Raw genomic sequence first — 15,709 nt, forward strand, 5'->3', positions numbered from 1 at the left:
AAACACCCAAACCACAAAAAAGTTTAAAAGTTAGCAAAATACCCCCAACCACCCAAGACCACCGTCGGCCGTGACTCACTACCGCCGGCCGTGACTCACCATCGTCGACCGTCGGCGTCAGTCATTGTAATAGTGCACGACTAACGAGATCTGGCCAGTCGTGCATCGGTAAGGCCTTTTTTGGTCATAGATCTGAAACGATTAGATCTGGCGTTTCTATGGTCGTTTCAAGGCCAAATATGTGGTCGTGAAATAGCCACAGATCTAGCCGTGAAATGGCTATAAATCTGGTCGTTTTTCAGACATGGATTTGTGATTCATGGCCATTTCCGACTTTGCCAGCACAGGCTGGCCATATATGGCCAATCGTGCGGCATTCCGTCAACCACCGGCAGTGTCTTGGGGTGGGTGGGAGTGATTTTGCTATAAATTAAAGTTTTATATAGAAAATTTTAAATGTAGAGAATTAAAAGAAATGATTCAAAAAATAATAATAAAAAATATTATTATATTAGTATTTAAAAAAGAGGGTAATTTAGTCATCTATATAACATACCCGCCCATTTATCTTTCCAACTAAACATATTATTCAACAATTTATTAGAACCAACCAAACACATTTTTTAAACATTCTCAGTAATCTTTAAGGTAATCTTTATTTCCGTACCCCTATAATAAAATATTATATGATCCAAACGCCCCCTATAAAGTAGCTTTCTTATTCTGGCCCTCTAATTCATTAAAAATTACATATCGGCCCCAAGAAAAAAAATTCTGGCTCTACCCCTGGATTATATTAAATATATTTATTCACTATGGATTTTTCTTTTATTCATTGAAATATTGCAAATGATTCATGACAAAAGTTTTATCTAATTATTCATTACGAGAGGATAATAAAATGTTTGAATGCATTGATATTTATAGAAATAAAATTTTAATTAAAAAAGTCATTTGTAGGCTATATAAAAGTGAAAAAAGGAATTAATAGTAGGATATTCAATAGACCCTGAAGATTAGTTGAAGTGCACACAAATTGATCCGAACACTCCGATTATCCCAAAAAAAAAAAAAAAAAAAAAAAAAAAAAAAAAAAAAAAAAAAAAAAAAAAAAAAAAAAAAAAAAAAAAAAAAAAAAGGTGAAGAAGGGATTGTTATAATAAACTTTGGGATAAGATTATAAACTAAAACATGATTTATTGATGAAAATAATTGATCTGATCATTTAAAGGGAAAGTGTATTTAATAATGGAGACTACCGATCAATTAGGTGGGGGTTGCAAATCGCTTCCCTTTCAAAAATTTAGATTAAGGGTCTACCTTGAAAACTTTTGAAGTCTTCACATTTTTATTTATTACGATGTTTTTTATTTAAAATTTTAAATAAAAAATATATATTATTTTTAATTAATTGAAAATTTGTCTCGCTCTTACTTGAGTGATGTAGTCTAATTTAACCTCCACACAAACAAGTAATTTTAGCGTAAAACTAGCATGTGTTATTGAGCGGCCCAGTACCCGACCGGCCGCGTCTTTAATGCCATGCACAGTGTCTTATTTACTGACCACCGGCAATAATAACAGCATCAAATGTCGCCCAAATCCCCCTTTTATTTCCTTAAATTACTCTCATCTAATCAATTCACACACAAATATCATACATCTATCCAATCAACAAATTATCCAATGATCGTACGAACCATGATTCCAGAACAAAATTATCCCCAATATCCTAACACACCCGATCAAAAAAAAAAGGAGGTGATCAATAATCGAGGCACACTTTAATGGTCATTGCTGAAGTCCAGCTGTAACCCAATCACTATCAACTTCACCTCCAGCTTCATCATGTGATTATCTGTCTCGTTGTACCAATGCGGCAATGCTTCTGAAACCAAACATAGCCCACTTAAAAACCTGCCCCCTTCTATTTTTAATTGGGTTTTTACTCTGCAAGAATTTCCATGGCTTCCTCACCATCACCGGTCAAGCTTCTTATTTTCGGTTTAATGATATACATTTCTTTGAGTCCAAAGGTTCAAGCTCAGGTTGATGAGGCAAACTTGAAGCTTATGACAGAGACGATTGAATGGCCGTTATCAATGCCTCATGTGTACGAAGAGAGTTTGGATGAGAATGAAGAGGAAGATAGTTTAGAGGATGATGAGGAAGGTGAGTTTGGTCGTAGATCACTGTTCTGGCATACAATGAAGTACTACATTTCGTATGGAGCTCTAGCTGCTAATCGAATTCCATGTCCGCCTCGCTCTGGAAGGTCTTACTACACTCACAACTGTTACAAGGCTCGAGGTCCGGCGCACCCTTACACTAGAGGTTGCTCTTCCATCACTCGTTGCAGGAGATGAGAATTAAGATCGAATGTATGTTCGATTGTGTGTGTGTGTTTTATATTTAGTTTGTACTCATAAGCACATGTTTGTTTTGCTTTAAAATGTTGAAGATTTGATGAGTAATACTTGGACGAGTTCTGGGTATTAGTGTAGTTTGGAAAGTTTCATGCTGTATTAGTACGTGCTTAAACAACTTGTTCTAAACTAATACTGGTTTTTGCTGATTAATTAATGCGGTTCTTTACTTTATTTAATGTAATCCGTATGCTTTCCATTGGTCAGACAGAGCTTATTTTTGTAATGCATTTGATTTGATTGTTGCTTTTGATAATCTGATCTTTATAATATAAGCTGATTAACCCAATTCAGGTTTCTCCATCTTTCTCCGCGAGGGTGAACCAAATCTTTCATAATCTTACTTGCTAATAATGTGTATCAGTAACCAATAGCCAGTAGCCTTGTGGACGACAAAGCTTTAGGTATTTGGGTGGATTGTGGTTATCTTATCTACCACATTTGTGGGTTACTGTAGTGTATTTAATTTGTGGGTTACATTGGGTTAGTAGTGGGTTTAATTTCTTGAGACACGCACAAACTAATCCCACAACATTTGTGACTTACATTGGGCATAAGCCAGCCAGAAAATAATGTTTATCAGTTTTTGAGGGGAAACTTAATTATATGTAGATAGATAAATCAATCTGTACCATAGAATCATAATTCTAGTTCTAAATTCAATTAAATAATTAATGATTATTACAAGAAATCTGTAATTGTAGGGTTCCTCGTTAATATCCCATCTACCTTTCCGGAAATTATTTTGTTGTAGAGATATCTTTTATGAGAGTATTAATTAGTGTAGGTGTCAAGTGTCCCCAGGGCCTTTATATATGTTGTAGGAGTAAGCGAGATGTTTTTACCTGAGGTTTGGTGAAATCCTAACCAGATATCCCCAGTTACTTTTATTCTAGATTTTCACCTTTAAATTAATTCTGTTTTCTTTATTTTAACAATGGAAGGCTAAAATAGTATTTACCTTATTTTGATATTAAAAAGACAAAATAGCCCTAAAAAACCTTAAATCTCAAATTTCTCTCCACCTCCACCTTCACCTTTTCATCTTCCGCTTTCTCTCATCTTTGTCGACGTCGTTGCCGACCATTTTCTGGTCCTTTCCGATAATGAAGCCCAGATCTAGCGGTGACTATCCATCTCCCTCTTACATTTCTCCATTTTTTTCTTCTCCACTATGCGATTTTGCCTTTCCCATGAGTGCAGCACCCAACCGCCTGATTTCGACGTTGTCGAAGACCCCCATCACTTCCCCTTAACCAGCACACCAAAACCCCCCCTCTCACCCTCATCCAAGAGAACCCCTTAATCGCCGACCATCACAAATCTAGGGTTTGCGTGATTTTTCCATTTTCCCATCGATTCCGACAACAGAAATCCCTCCCGTCACCGCCATTCACTTCACCGGCCTCCCTTCTCGAAAACCCCTTCCATTCCTAACGGTTGTTTGGTCACCGGTCGTCGTCCATCACTTCCCTATCTCTTTGCGCGACAGCTAAGTTTGGGTTGAATTGGAGCCTTTGTTTTAAGTTTGATTTGCTGCGTTTTTGTTGTGTTTTTGAGTGAATTTAATTTGTTGATTGGTTGTGGGTTTTTTTTTGGTTGTTTTCCTTGCTGCTGCTGATTTTTCTTGCCATTGCCGTTGCCCACCACCTGTGTTTTAGAGTGAATTTGATTTGTTGATTGATTGTAAGGTGGGTCGATTGCGATGGTGGTTTGGAATGGGGGTGGTTTGGCATGTTGTGGTGGCGGTTTAGGATGGGTGGCTTAGAATGGACTGTGGTTTGGAATGGGTGAATAACAGTTTCGTAATAGCTTGTCATATAACTAAACCGTCACTAACAACGTTTATTTAAGGGTAGAGATTTGGAATAAATGGAACCGAGGCTAACTGCTTGGGATTTCACCAAACCTCGATGGGAATACGTTGTTTACTCTATGTTGTAGTGGCTAGATGGTTGGTAGGTTGTTGCAGGTGTTTGAATTTCGTAAAGGGTACATAGCCCTAAAGTTTTTCATTGATTTTTTAAATTAATGGCATCTGTCCTAACTCTAGGATTTGTACGTGTAGGCAATTAAAGTAGCTTGATGAGAAGTCAGATATTGAGTCGGCCATGCCGTCGTGGGCGTTGGTTAGAAATCACTACAAGTAAAAGAAAGAGCAAACGACATGTTCCCACCCAAAGATTGGCGAAATAACATGTTTCCACCCTGGTTTCATTTATTTCGATATCCAACCCTTAAAGTAACAGAAAATCGTGTTATCTAACGGTTAACGGTTAAAATGGTAATTCCAAAACCCCTATGATTTCCAACCCATTGCGCCGTTCAACAGGCTCCTCACCGGTTTTGACCACCAAATTCGACAAGACTTAGCTCCCTATCACCAATTGCCGCCCGACGCCTCCCTCTGCCGCCGCAAGTCAGTCACTTCTTCTCCCATTGACTTTTAGACAATTGTTTTGGTTATCTTCAGGTTTGTTCTGGGGTTTTTTCAAATGGGTGTTTGGTGTTTTTTTCGTTAGACAAGTGTTTTGTTTGATTTTAATTCATTAATCATGATTTGTAAGCTTGTAGTTTTTTAATGGTCTTCATGTTGTTTTGAAGAATCTGAAGTCCAGATTTGCTTTTGTGTTGAAGGATGTGAACGTGAGTTTAGTTTTTTGTTAGACTTCCTCCGAACAGTTGGCGTGCCAACTTTCGAAGTTGCAGAAAAGTTGTAGATGGGGAGCACCGGCAACAGGTAATCAATCACACAGATGCACACACAACAAAATTACTTCCACAATCAAAATCCAATCCAAACAGCCATCAAAAACTCGAAAATCGCAAACCCCAAGTCTTCCAAATGGCGAAATCCTAAATGGTGGGGGCGATGACCAGCGGGCAATTGGTGTCAGGGAGGATAGGGCTTTTGGAGGTGGGAGGTCGGTGAGATGATTGGTGATCGTGGGAAAAGGGCAAAGATCGTGCAACTAGGTGGTGGTGGCAGTGACAGTGGCTGGTATGAAGAAGAAGATGATGAAAGGATAATTTAGTAATAACACCATCAGCAACCGTGTCAATACTTAACTCTCACTAACGCGTTATTTTGAGGGTGGGAATTTGGAATAAATGAAACCAGGGTGTACAGTTTTAGCTAATCTTTGAATGGGAGCAGCGTTTACTCTAAAAGAAATGCAGGTGACATTTCACGCGTATCATTAATTCATAAGTACTACTTCTAGTAGGAATGCTTAAGAAAGTTTGGGAGTATCTACCGAATCGATTAACGGCTTCAAGTACAAACGGTGGCATCATCAGATTCATCAAAAATCTCTTTCTATACATCGCTCAAATTTCTGTTATTAAATAGCTAATGAAGACCTCACTTCTGGATTATTACCTTAGTATTGTGTAGCCTTGAAAGCGTTCAATCCTTATTCATCCGTAAATGGTAATGGGGACACTGCATTAGCCTGCCTACCAAAAGCTAAATCTGGTAACTGGCTTTTATAGAGCAAGAATTCCTCGTTGGTCAGTGAAACAGAAGGAATCTCATCGCCTTATCTGGGCTAATTTTAGTTTCTCATTCTATGCAATTCGCAACTACATGACCTGGGTACAAAGAAAGATGCAATACATTTGTTTAATTAATGAAGGAGAAGGCATTTGGGTAATCATTGGCTAAGAATAGAATGGTCTAGACCCAAAAGGGGTCTGCTAGGGTTGAATTAAGAAGAAGCCCAACTGAAGAAATCCAGCCCAATTCAGAAAGAGCCTATATGGCTGACATGGTAAAGATAGCTAACAAAAAGCATGGATATGATATGATATGTAACTAACATTTCTAATATTTTGAATATAGAAGGGATAGCTGACATGTGATTTGTACATTTCTCCATTGGTATTAATAAAAAGGAATAGGAAGGCCTTTTGAAAGGTGAAAAAAGTACTTCATTGGTACAGAGAATACAGCCCCTAACGCTAAGGCCTTTCCCCACCATTTACAGTGCCCTTCATGAAACACGGTTTGCTCCCCAACAAGATTAATTCCATGTTCTTCATGGAAATTAATATCTGATTCTTGTTTGCGTCGCAACCGCTATCATCATATCTCATTACACAAACAGATTTTATCTTTTACACTTTTACCATCACTCTTCCTCCAAACTTTCTCATAATTGTCCACTGCTTGGCTTCTCTAATATGATAGATTTATTATGTTTTTTCAAAAAAAAAAAAAATTCTTATTATATGATTTTACACTTATTTGAATAGGTAGTTTGGGTTTATTCAATCCCAAGAGGTTGAGCTAGTGATCACAAAGGTTTACTCTCTTCATTGATTTTTCTCGGTTTAAACCACTTTGGGGTCTACCAAATTTATGACTTACCTTACTAATTGGGTTTGTATGCTATTCAATGAGCTCCGATGATTAGTTAAGGTGCACGCAAACTAGCTCAGACGCTCCAATTACCCAAAAAAAAAAAAAAAAGTTCCGATTATTCTTTAGAACGACTAGATGTAGGGGTGGGTTGGGCTTAATTTGTGATAAATATTGATTTAGATGACAACTTGGGTGGGCTTCAGTCCAATAGGATGGGCTGACTCAATCCGTGCGCAAACTTGTGGCTTACCACCTTGGGGCCTACCAAATTTGTGATTTACCTGACTCATTGACTTTGTATGATGTTCAATGAGCTTCGATAATTAGTTAAGATGCGTGCAAACTTGCTCGGACACCCAATTACCAAAAAAAAAAAAGTTCCGGTTATTCTTTAGAACGACTAGATGTACGGGTTGGATTGGGCTTAATTTGTGATACAAATTGATTTAGGTGACAACTTGGGCGGGCTTCAGTCCAATAGGATGGGCTCACTCAATCCGGGCGTTTGGACACAGCTTGCGATTCTTAAAGTAGAATGAATTGCTTTAATCCGATAATAATTCATTGGTGAAGCAATTGCTTTAATTAGTAGTGGTTAAGTATTGTTAATCGTCTGTAACGGATGGTCGATCTTTTTAGTACAAATTTTGTCCCAGTCTTAACTAACTGTGTTAGTTGGAAAGTAGAATGCCGAACATTGACAATTTCTCCTGTAACTAACTTCTAACAAACATATATGTAACTAATTTGCATAAATAGTGCATTTTAACTATAGGTCACACTTGCAATTGCCTTCAATTGTAACAAAAAACTGTCTGAATATAAATTGTGAAAGAGATGAAATCTGTATGAACCAAAATCAAATTTTCGTTATTTGGATTTGTAAGATGTTTAACGGACTCTGATGATTAATTAAGGTGCATGTAAGTTGGTGCAGACACCCTAATTACAAAAATAAAATAAAATAAAATATTCTATGAAAATCATAATTCATAATTTTTTTAAAAATTTTCCAATTGAAATAGCTTTCGTAAAAATTTTCCAATTGAAATAGCTTTCGTGTTAAATAAGAGATTAAAGTTAGGAGGTAATAATAATAGAGAGTTCATTATAAATCATGGTTGATATTAGATTTGAAATAATATTTTGTAAAATAATCAAACAAATGGTGAGTTGACAAAAAATGATGTGAAATGTGAAAGTGGAATTGCTAGTGTCACAAAATAATACATCAGCGCTTACGCCCATAAACGCCTAATCGTAAACTCGTGGACACTATCAAAATTGACGGTGAGTCAGAAAACATTGATATGCATCCAGAATGGGAAAAACAGTAAACAAAAAACCATTTGACCCAAATTTCATCCATACCCAATTTTGCTTCCTGGAAACTCTCTTGTATTTTTGGTCAACTCCCATTAACATTATATTTACTTGAGCGAGCGTTGAAACTTGACAAAATTCGTATTGTCAACATTTCTGAACCTTCTAAACGTGCCCAAAAGTGAAATTACCTTGTTCTTTCGCTACTCTGAACGGTCTTTTGGAGTTTATCTTTGGGTTGAAGTTTAGCCATAAACAGCTGCCCTACAACAATTTAGATAGTCATTTTGATTCTTTCTTCAATATATAAAAAAATCTCACCGAACAAGCACCGATGCCCCATGATGGTTGGATCAAATCTATTAGATGAACCCGAATCGGCCTCTGGCCCCATTTCTGCAATCTTATCAAATCTTAACCAAAACCCCCCACCTTATAAAATTGCAAGAGAAAACAACCAAGCAAGCCTTGCTAAGCAACATTAAATATTTAACGGAAGAATGGTTCACAAAGGGTCAAATCAAACATGGCTGGCTAGTGGGTCAAGCACTTGATGAATTAGAATTTGAAGCGCTCACATGAGCCATAGCCCCGTGTGTTGGGACCCATAAACAAATGGCTGCGTGCAAATATAGTTGCAAATTGACCGTTGATGCACCAGTGGCCGCATTTGGTGCATTGCATGGTGTGTTTTGTTTTTGACTTTGGTGGCCGCTACTTGCTATTTGCTAATCAGTTGGATTTGAATTCCTATATTTAATAAACATGATATGGACCTGGACGGTCAAGTTCACATTTTACATGAATTGACTAATAATATTCACAAGCCGAACCGAAACGTCCGCTTCTCCAAAGGGTGTTATTGATAAGAACCGACAAAATCCCAACTTTTCACCTTTCTTTTCCTTGGGAATTTGACGCTATGACGGCAAATCACCAGATTTTTTGGGTGCAACTTACACCTAAATGTAAATAAATCTTTATCGAAAATTCTAACCATAATAACGTAGTCATTAAGAGTTAGTAGATTAACTATGGTAACTTTATAGTAAAAGAGTAAAAAATTTTTTTTTATAAATTCTTGAGTTTGAGTTTTCTCAAATATTAATAAAGGTGGTTATTGGAGTTTTTACCTAACGATAATTTAGGAATTCTGGAGGATTAGTTGAAATATGCGTAAATTGACCCAAACACCTTCCATGATTAAAAAAAAAAAAAANATGCTTAAAAGCGATTCCTACGTCTGCTGTGGTTGTTTATATGAGTGTTATTTTCTAATTGTTACACAAGTTTACAAAGGTCGCGATTTGCAATTACAAGTGTTTGTGCACAAAATGTTAAGATAGTCTCTTTTAGGGGCAGATCTAGAAATTTCTGTTAGGGTCTGCCAAAATAAAAACTAATTACACATTAATATTTTGTTCATTAACATTTCTGTTAAAGTGGGCCAAAATCCAGAAATTGCAAATAGTTATGTTTTTTTAGAAAAATTTGAACTAGCGTAGCATCCACCCCTGGTCTCTTTCTAATAGTGTGTTTGTTATTTGTTTTGTATAATTTGTGTGTATCTAACATCTATTTTTTGAGGGGGAACTACCTTTTTATACCCGTTTTGCTCAAGATAAAGAGTGGTTTTTGCAAGTGGTCTAATGTCGTGTTGATTCTTCCTGCATTCCCATTCCAAGTATATTCTTAATTAAATAGGGCTTGGACAGATGTGCGAACCAAATTCACTCATGATTATTCTTGAGGTTGTTTGGGTTTTGACAATTAATATTCTTATTATCTTTGGGTGCGTGTTGAATTTTGATTGATACAGAAATATGCTAAATCCTGATTGACGGAGATGACATCAGCGAATGTAGGCCCTTATTTATAATAATAACAAACTTTGACATAACAAAAAGCTCAGGAAATCAGAAGAAAGGTCTTTTTTTATTTTTCAATTTTCAGACTTTAACAAGTTTTTATGAGGGGAAATATTAATTTATGGTGGCAAATATATGGTGAAATTCTTTTAAAAAAAAAAGAAAAAAGAAAAGAAATTAAAAGTAAAGATCACACGTATGTTCCACTAGCAACAGCTTTAGATGAGTTGAGTCATTCGTAGGCAGACAAGTTAATTAGTTGACTGATGTTGCTCACGACACCGCCGCTCGGCTGTATCCACGGACCCAAACGTGATTAGCGGTGTCTTCTAATCTTTTGACAAAATTAAATAATAAATTAATACACGTAACCAACCTAACACATGCAAATCCCTCACCCACTCTTTCTCAAAATTGCTCATCACCATACAATAATAACAAGAAAATTCCAAATTTTTAATATGATAATTGACAAATGGCACGAATAATTGGCCCTTGTGAAAAATCATGTCTCGCTTTTCCCTCATTGAGTGACCGATTAATATGAATAGGATCCCTCCAGCTTAATCTCCATCATATATATGAATTAACAATTAATAGAACTGGAAACTGATGGGGACGTCTGTGTTCGTGGCCATGTGCGGCGGTTCTTTAAAAAAATGGTTTAAATTACTCACTGTCTCTCACACATATTGACGTCAGTTATAACGGTCTTTTCTTTTACTGTCTAGATTCTTTCTCGAGGTTCCTTTTTATCCATAATTATGTCACTATTTTTTTTTTTTTTTTTTGATAAAGATCTGTTAACGTCGTTATGATTACGTACTTTCCATTTGATGCTATGCTTTACAATTATTATTCTAAATGGTCTTTTTATTTTTAAATAAATATTTCTTTCAAAAACAAAAAATATTTTTTAAAAAAAGTTTTCACTTTAAACATGTTAATGTTTGGTATATTACTTAAAAAATAATTTAAAAGTTAAAATCTATATCTTTAATTACTTATTCGAAACTTTAATTAAAGGAAGGTACTTTATGTTTATGATCTTTACAGTTTCTAATTCATATGCATATCTAATATTTTGACGACATAATTTTTAAATTAAATAAATGTACGGTGTCTGTTTACGCAAATGCATGTAACATTATAAGTATTTGGGTGAAATTCAAACACTCATCTCGATTAATTTAACTGTTTTAAGGAAAAACTCATCTATAAATGAATAGTATTTTTAGTTTGAATTATTTAAATGTAGATTTTGAAGTAATTTAATTAAAATTACTAGGAAGATGGTTCTTAGTTCTTACCATAATAAAATGTATTTAAAATTATTTTGCTTTTAATGAAACTAAATAAAGAGACAGGATTTAAAATATCAGATTTTCATAAAACTATCAACGTCAACGTCAAAAACGACATCCTGAAACGCCACAAACGACAAACACAGTCACGCGATCCGACCACCGTCCCAATCGGTCGTTATGAGCTGTAACACCGTTTACTTCACACCGTCAACTCTGCTTCTTCTCAATGAAAAAGCCGCGTAAAAGCGGGTCCCAATTCATAGTTGGTCCAGATTTCCCAGCTCACTTCTCTAGCATTTATTCATGCATTTATATTTCAATATTTATTTTTACTATTTTCATAAATACATTAATATTTCTGAACCACAGACACAGCTATAATATTACTATAATTGGGATTACTTTATAAATTATCATGTTAATGGTATAATTATGGATGTTAAGTAGAATTTAAAGCAACATGAGGTTCAGAATTCAGAATAAGGATGATAATATAAATAAAAACTGACAACAATGTAACGCTTGGTTGCAGAACTTTCATGGCATCTTCGTGTTAAAATATTCCAATGTATGCAATATCAGAATCGACCCTACAGGCCTACAACAAAATCCTTAAATTAACAGCTGGGATTGGATTTAATGGGAAGTCATGTTTATCCCTGTATGGCTGTATCTACGTATATGTTTATTGTGAGTGCGACTTTGAATGAAATTGTTCTAGTGGGGTCCTCTCATTTCCTCTCTGTAGTGACAGCCTAATCAACAGCCTGGAAAGGGTTGTTATTGTATGTAGTTACACTAAAAAAGCTTTTCTTCTTCAACTTTGATTGCGGCAGTCTTGTTTCTTCAACTGGGTTTTTCCCTGTCTATCTTACCCAGTTCAGCTTCTACTTCGTTCTAACCATTTTAGCTCTCTTCCTGTTCCTGAGGTGAGTGTATTCTTAAAGCTTTCATCCTTATTCTTAAAGAAGTTGTAGTGCTTTTTGTTTTTTTTTTTCACATTGTTTCTGAAAGTTTTTAGAGAGGTTAGTTGGATTGGCATTGGTTGGATAGATCTGGAGATTTGAAGATATAGTTTGTGAATTTGTGCTTTTCAGATCTCATTATATTAGAAGCTAGGCTGTATTGCCAATGGTGAAGATGAAATCGGGGAAGTGGGTGCCTATAGTTCTAGCTATTTTTCTCTTTGAGTTGGTATGTCGAAGTTCATATGCCTCATACAGTCCAGCTGATAACTACCTAATTTCTTGTGGTTCTTCACAAAATGTTACCTATCTAGGTAGAACTTTTCTTCCTGATTCTGCACAATCTTCTCGTGTGTTGAAAAGTGCCAATTCTGTTGTTGCTAGCTCCAATTCTAGTGTTCCATCTCCTGTATACCAATCTGCTAGAATCTTTTCAGCCACATCTTCTTACAAGTTTGAAATTGAGCAAAAAGGTCGGCATTGGGTCCGGCTTTATTTCTGTCCTCTTTCAAACTCCGGAAACAACCTGAATTCTGCTTCATTCACTGTAGCCACTGACCAATTTGTGCTCTTGAGCAATTTCACTTTCAAGAACTATAATGGTTCTTCTATGTTCAAGGAGTATGCAATCAATGTGACTTCTGATACCTTTACGCTTTACTTCGTTCCCTCAAACAATTCAGTTGCCTTTGTTAATGCAATTGAAGTTGTCTCCATCCCAGATGCACTCTTCCCTGACCAGGCATTGGCTCTACATCCATCTGCCCCTTTTAGTGGTCTTTCTGATCTTGGCTTTGAAACCATTTATCGGTTAAACATGGGGGGTCCGTGGATCTCTGCTCAAAATGATACCCTTGGAAGAACTTGGGAGAATGACGAGAAATACCTTCATGTAGACGGCTCTGCTGTGAGAGTTTCTGTTAGTCCTTCCTCCATTCAATACCCAGCTTCTGTCACAAGTGAAACAGCTCCGAATTGGGTTTATGCCACTGCTGTAGCCATGGGGGATGCAAATGTTGCTGGTACGAACTACAACATAACCTGGGTCTTCCCTGTTGATCCAAACTTCAGGTACTTTGTTCGGGTACATTTCTGTGATATCGTGAGTGAGTCTCTGAACAATCTAGTGTTTAATTTATACATCAACGATTATATTGCTATGGGAAGTGTTGACCTCTCAAGCTTGACCAGTGGCCTGAAGGTACCCTACTACAAAGACTTTGTCTCCAACTCATCCACAGATTCCCATACTTTGAATGTTAGTGTTGGTCCAGATATTGCAGCAGATATTACTAACGCAACTATGAACGGGTTGGAGATTATGAAGATCAGTAATGAAGCTAAAAGTTTGGATGGGCTCTCTTCTGTTGAGGGTCTCCTTCCTAAGAAACCCTCTAATAACAACAAACTTCGAATTATAATTGGCTCGGTTGGTGGAGCTGTAGCTGCATTGGTGCTAGTTGTTGTCTGTTATTGTTGCTTAGTAGCCCGCAAATCAAAGACTCCTCACCAGGGGCATCCATGGTTGCCTTTGCCCTTGTATGGAAACTCTCTGACCTTGACGAAGATGTCCACAACTTCCCAAAAGAGTGGGACAGCGAGCTGCATTTCCTTAGCTTCCTCCAATCTTGGCCGCTTCTTCACGATCCAAGAAATCCTAGATGCAACCAATAAATTTGATGAGAGCCTGCTTCTTGGGGTTGGAGGTTTTGGCAGGGTATACAAGGGAACACTGGAAGAGGGGACTAAAGTTGCTGTCAAAAGAGGAAATCCTAGATCCGAACAAGGTCTCGCTGAATTCCGAACTGAAATTGAAATGTTATCTAAGCTCCGCCATCGCCACCTTGTCTCTCTTATTGGTTACTGTGATGAGCGTTCAGAAATGATTCTTGTTTATGAATATATGGCCAATGGCCCCCTAAGGAGCCACCTGTATGGAACAGATCTACCACCTCTATCATGGAAGCAACGACTTGAAATATGCATTGGGGCTGCTAGAGGACTTCATTATCTTCACACTGGTGCAGCTCAAAGCATTATTCACCGAGATGTGAAGACTACGAACATTCTCTTGGATGAGAATTTTGTAGCGAAAGTTGCTGATTTTGGCCTCTCAAAAACAGGTCCTTCTCTTGATCAGACCCATGTCAGCACTGCTGTTAAGGGTAGTTTTGGTTATCTTGATCCTGAATACTTCAGAAGGCAGCAGCTTACGGAGAAATCAGATGTGTATTCATTTGGAGTAGTTTTGATGGAAGTTCTTTGCACTAGACCAGCTTTAAATCCTGTTTTGCCAAGGGAGCAGGTTAATATAGCAGAATGGGCAATGACCTGGCAAAAGAAGGGTATGTTGGATCAAATCATGGATCCTAACCTCGTGGGCAAGGTGAATCTAGCTTCTCTTAAGAAGTTTGGGGAGACAGCTGAGAAGTGCCTAGCCGAACACGGGGTTGACAGGCCATCAATGGGAGATGTCTTGTGGAACCTTGAATATGCTTTCCAGCTCGAGGAGACCTCTTCTGCTCTCATGGAACCTGAAGATAACAGCACAAATCATATCCCTGGTATTCAGTTGACACCACTTGAGCCATTTGACAACAGTGTAAGTATGATTGATGGGGGGAACTCTCGCGCTGATGATGATGGCGAAGATGTTGCCACAAGTGCTGTATTTTCACAGCTTGTAAATCCTCGTGGAAGATGAGAAGACGACTCCCATGCAGCAGTGATCTCGGCCACCCTTCCTAATGAAAATTTGAGTCATGGCCTTGAGCATTTTTTGAAATATCCCAAGTGAACAATTGAAGGTTAATTATCACATTTACTCTGTTCTTTTACCTCAATTTTTTGCCCATACAATATTCAGTTTGTATTATAGTTGAATGATGGGTGCCAATTAATCCATCAGATATTGCATGTAAGGTGTTTTCTGTTTGTCTTGATTTAAAATTTAGCTGGATTTCAGTTGTCCATATTTTTTCTTTACACAATTACCAGATGATGAAAAATGTATTGCCTTATTTATCTTTTTATTCACTGAAGTAGTACAGAATATAAAGCATTCCTTACTATCTTGTGATTTCATTGACTTGTGTAGATATATTGTCTTTATATTTTTCTTTGATTAGCACAAAGAGTAGACATTTTAGCCAGCCTTTCTGACAATAGTCCCTCTACATTTTAAGTTCTGCAATGCAAAAATTTGTAAGTATTCGCGCTGGGCAAATACTGAAAGAACCAGCTTAACATTTTTGTGTACATCACTACATCCATCTACATCAAGAGGATTGCCAAAGAGAAATTCTTGGCTTCAGAAATCAGAATGTTACAGATACTAAAAACTAACACTTTTTGTCAATTATATTACAGTGTTTTGACCAAGCTCTTTTGAGAAGTTTTTAAGTACAAAAGTATATAAAAATACATGAGATTTTGATTAGAAAGATGTTTCTAT

General features: G+C 36.8%; 2 protein-coding genes across 2 annotated transcripts; both read left to right on the plus strand.

The window, feature by feature from the left end:
* Positions 1-1,791: 1,791 nt before the first annotated feature.
* On the plus strand, positions 1,792-2,424 carry LOC116112434 (protein RALF-like 34). The gene has a single exon (XM_031398579.1). The coding sequence runs from the start codon at positions 1,965-1,967 to the stop codon at positions 2,364-2,366; it is 402 nt and encodes a 133-aa protein (XP_031254439.1). The 5' UTR covers positions 1,792-1,964; the 3' UTR covers positions 2,367-2,424.
* A 9,617-nt stretch (positions 2,425-12,041) lies between these two features.
* On the plus strand, positions 12,042-15,174 carry LOC116112425 (receptor-like protein kinase THESEUS 1). Its single transcript, XM_031398567.1, has 2 exons — positions 12,042-12,219; positions 12,388-15,174. Exon 2 carries the CDS (start codon positions 12,422-12,424, stop codon positions 14,957-14,959), a length of 2,538 nt encoding a protein of 845 aa, XP_031254427.1. The 5' UTR covers positions 12,042-12,219; positions 12,388-12,421; the 3' UTR covers positions 14,960-15,174.
* The last annotated feature ends 535 nt before the right edge of the window (positions 15,175-15,709 follow it).

The sequence above is a fragment of the Pistacia vera genome, unplaced genomic scaffold (assembly GCF_008641045.1).
Source record: "Pistacia vera cultivar Batoury unplaced genomic scaffold, PisVer_v2 Contig661, whole genome shotgun sequence".
Classification (NCBI taxonomy): domain Eukaryota; kingdom Viridiplantae; phylum Streptophyta; class Magnoliopsida; order Sapindales; family Anacardiaceae; genus Pistacia; species Pistacia vera.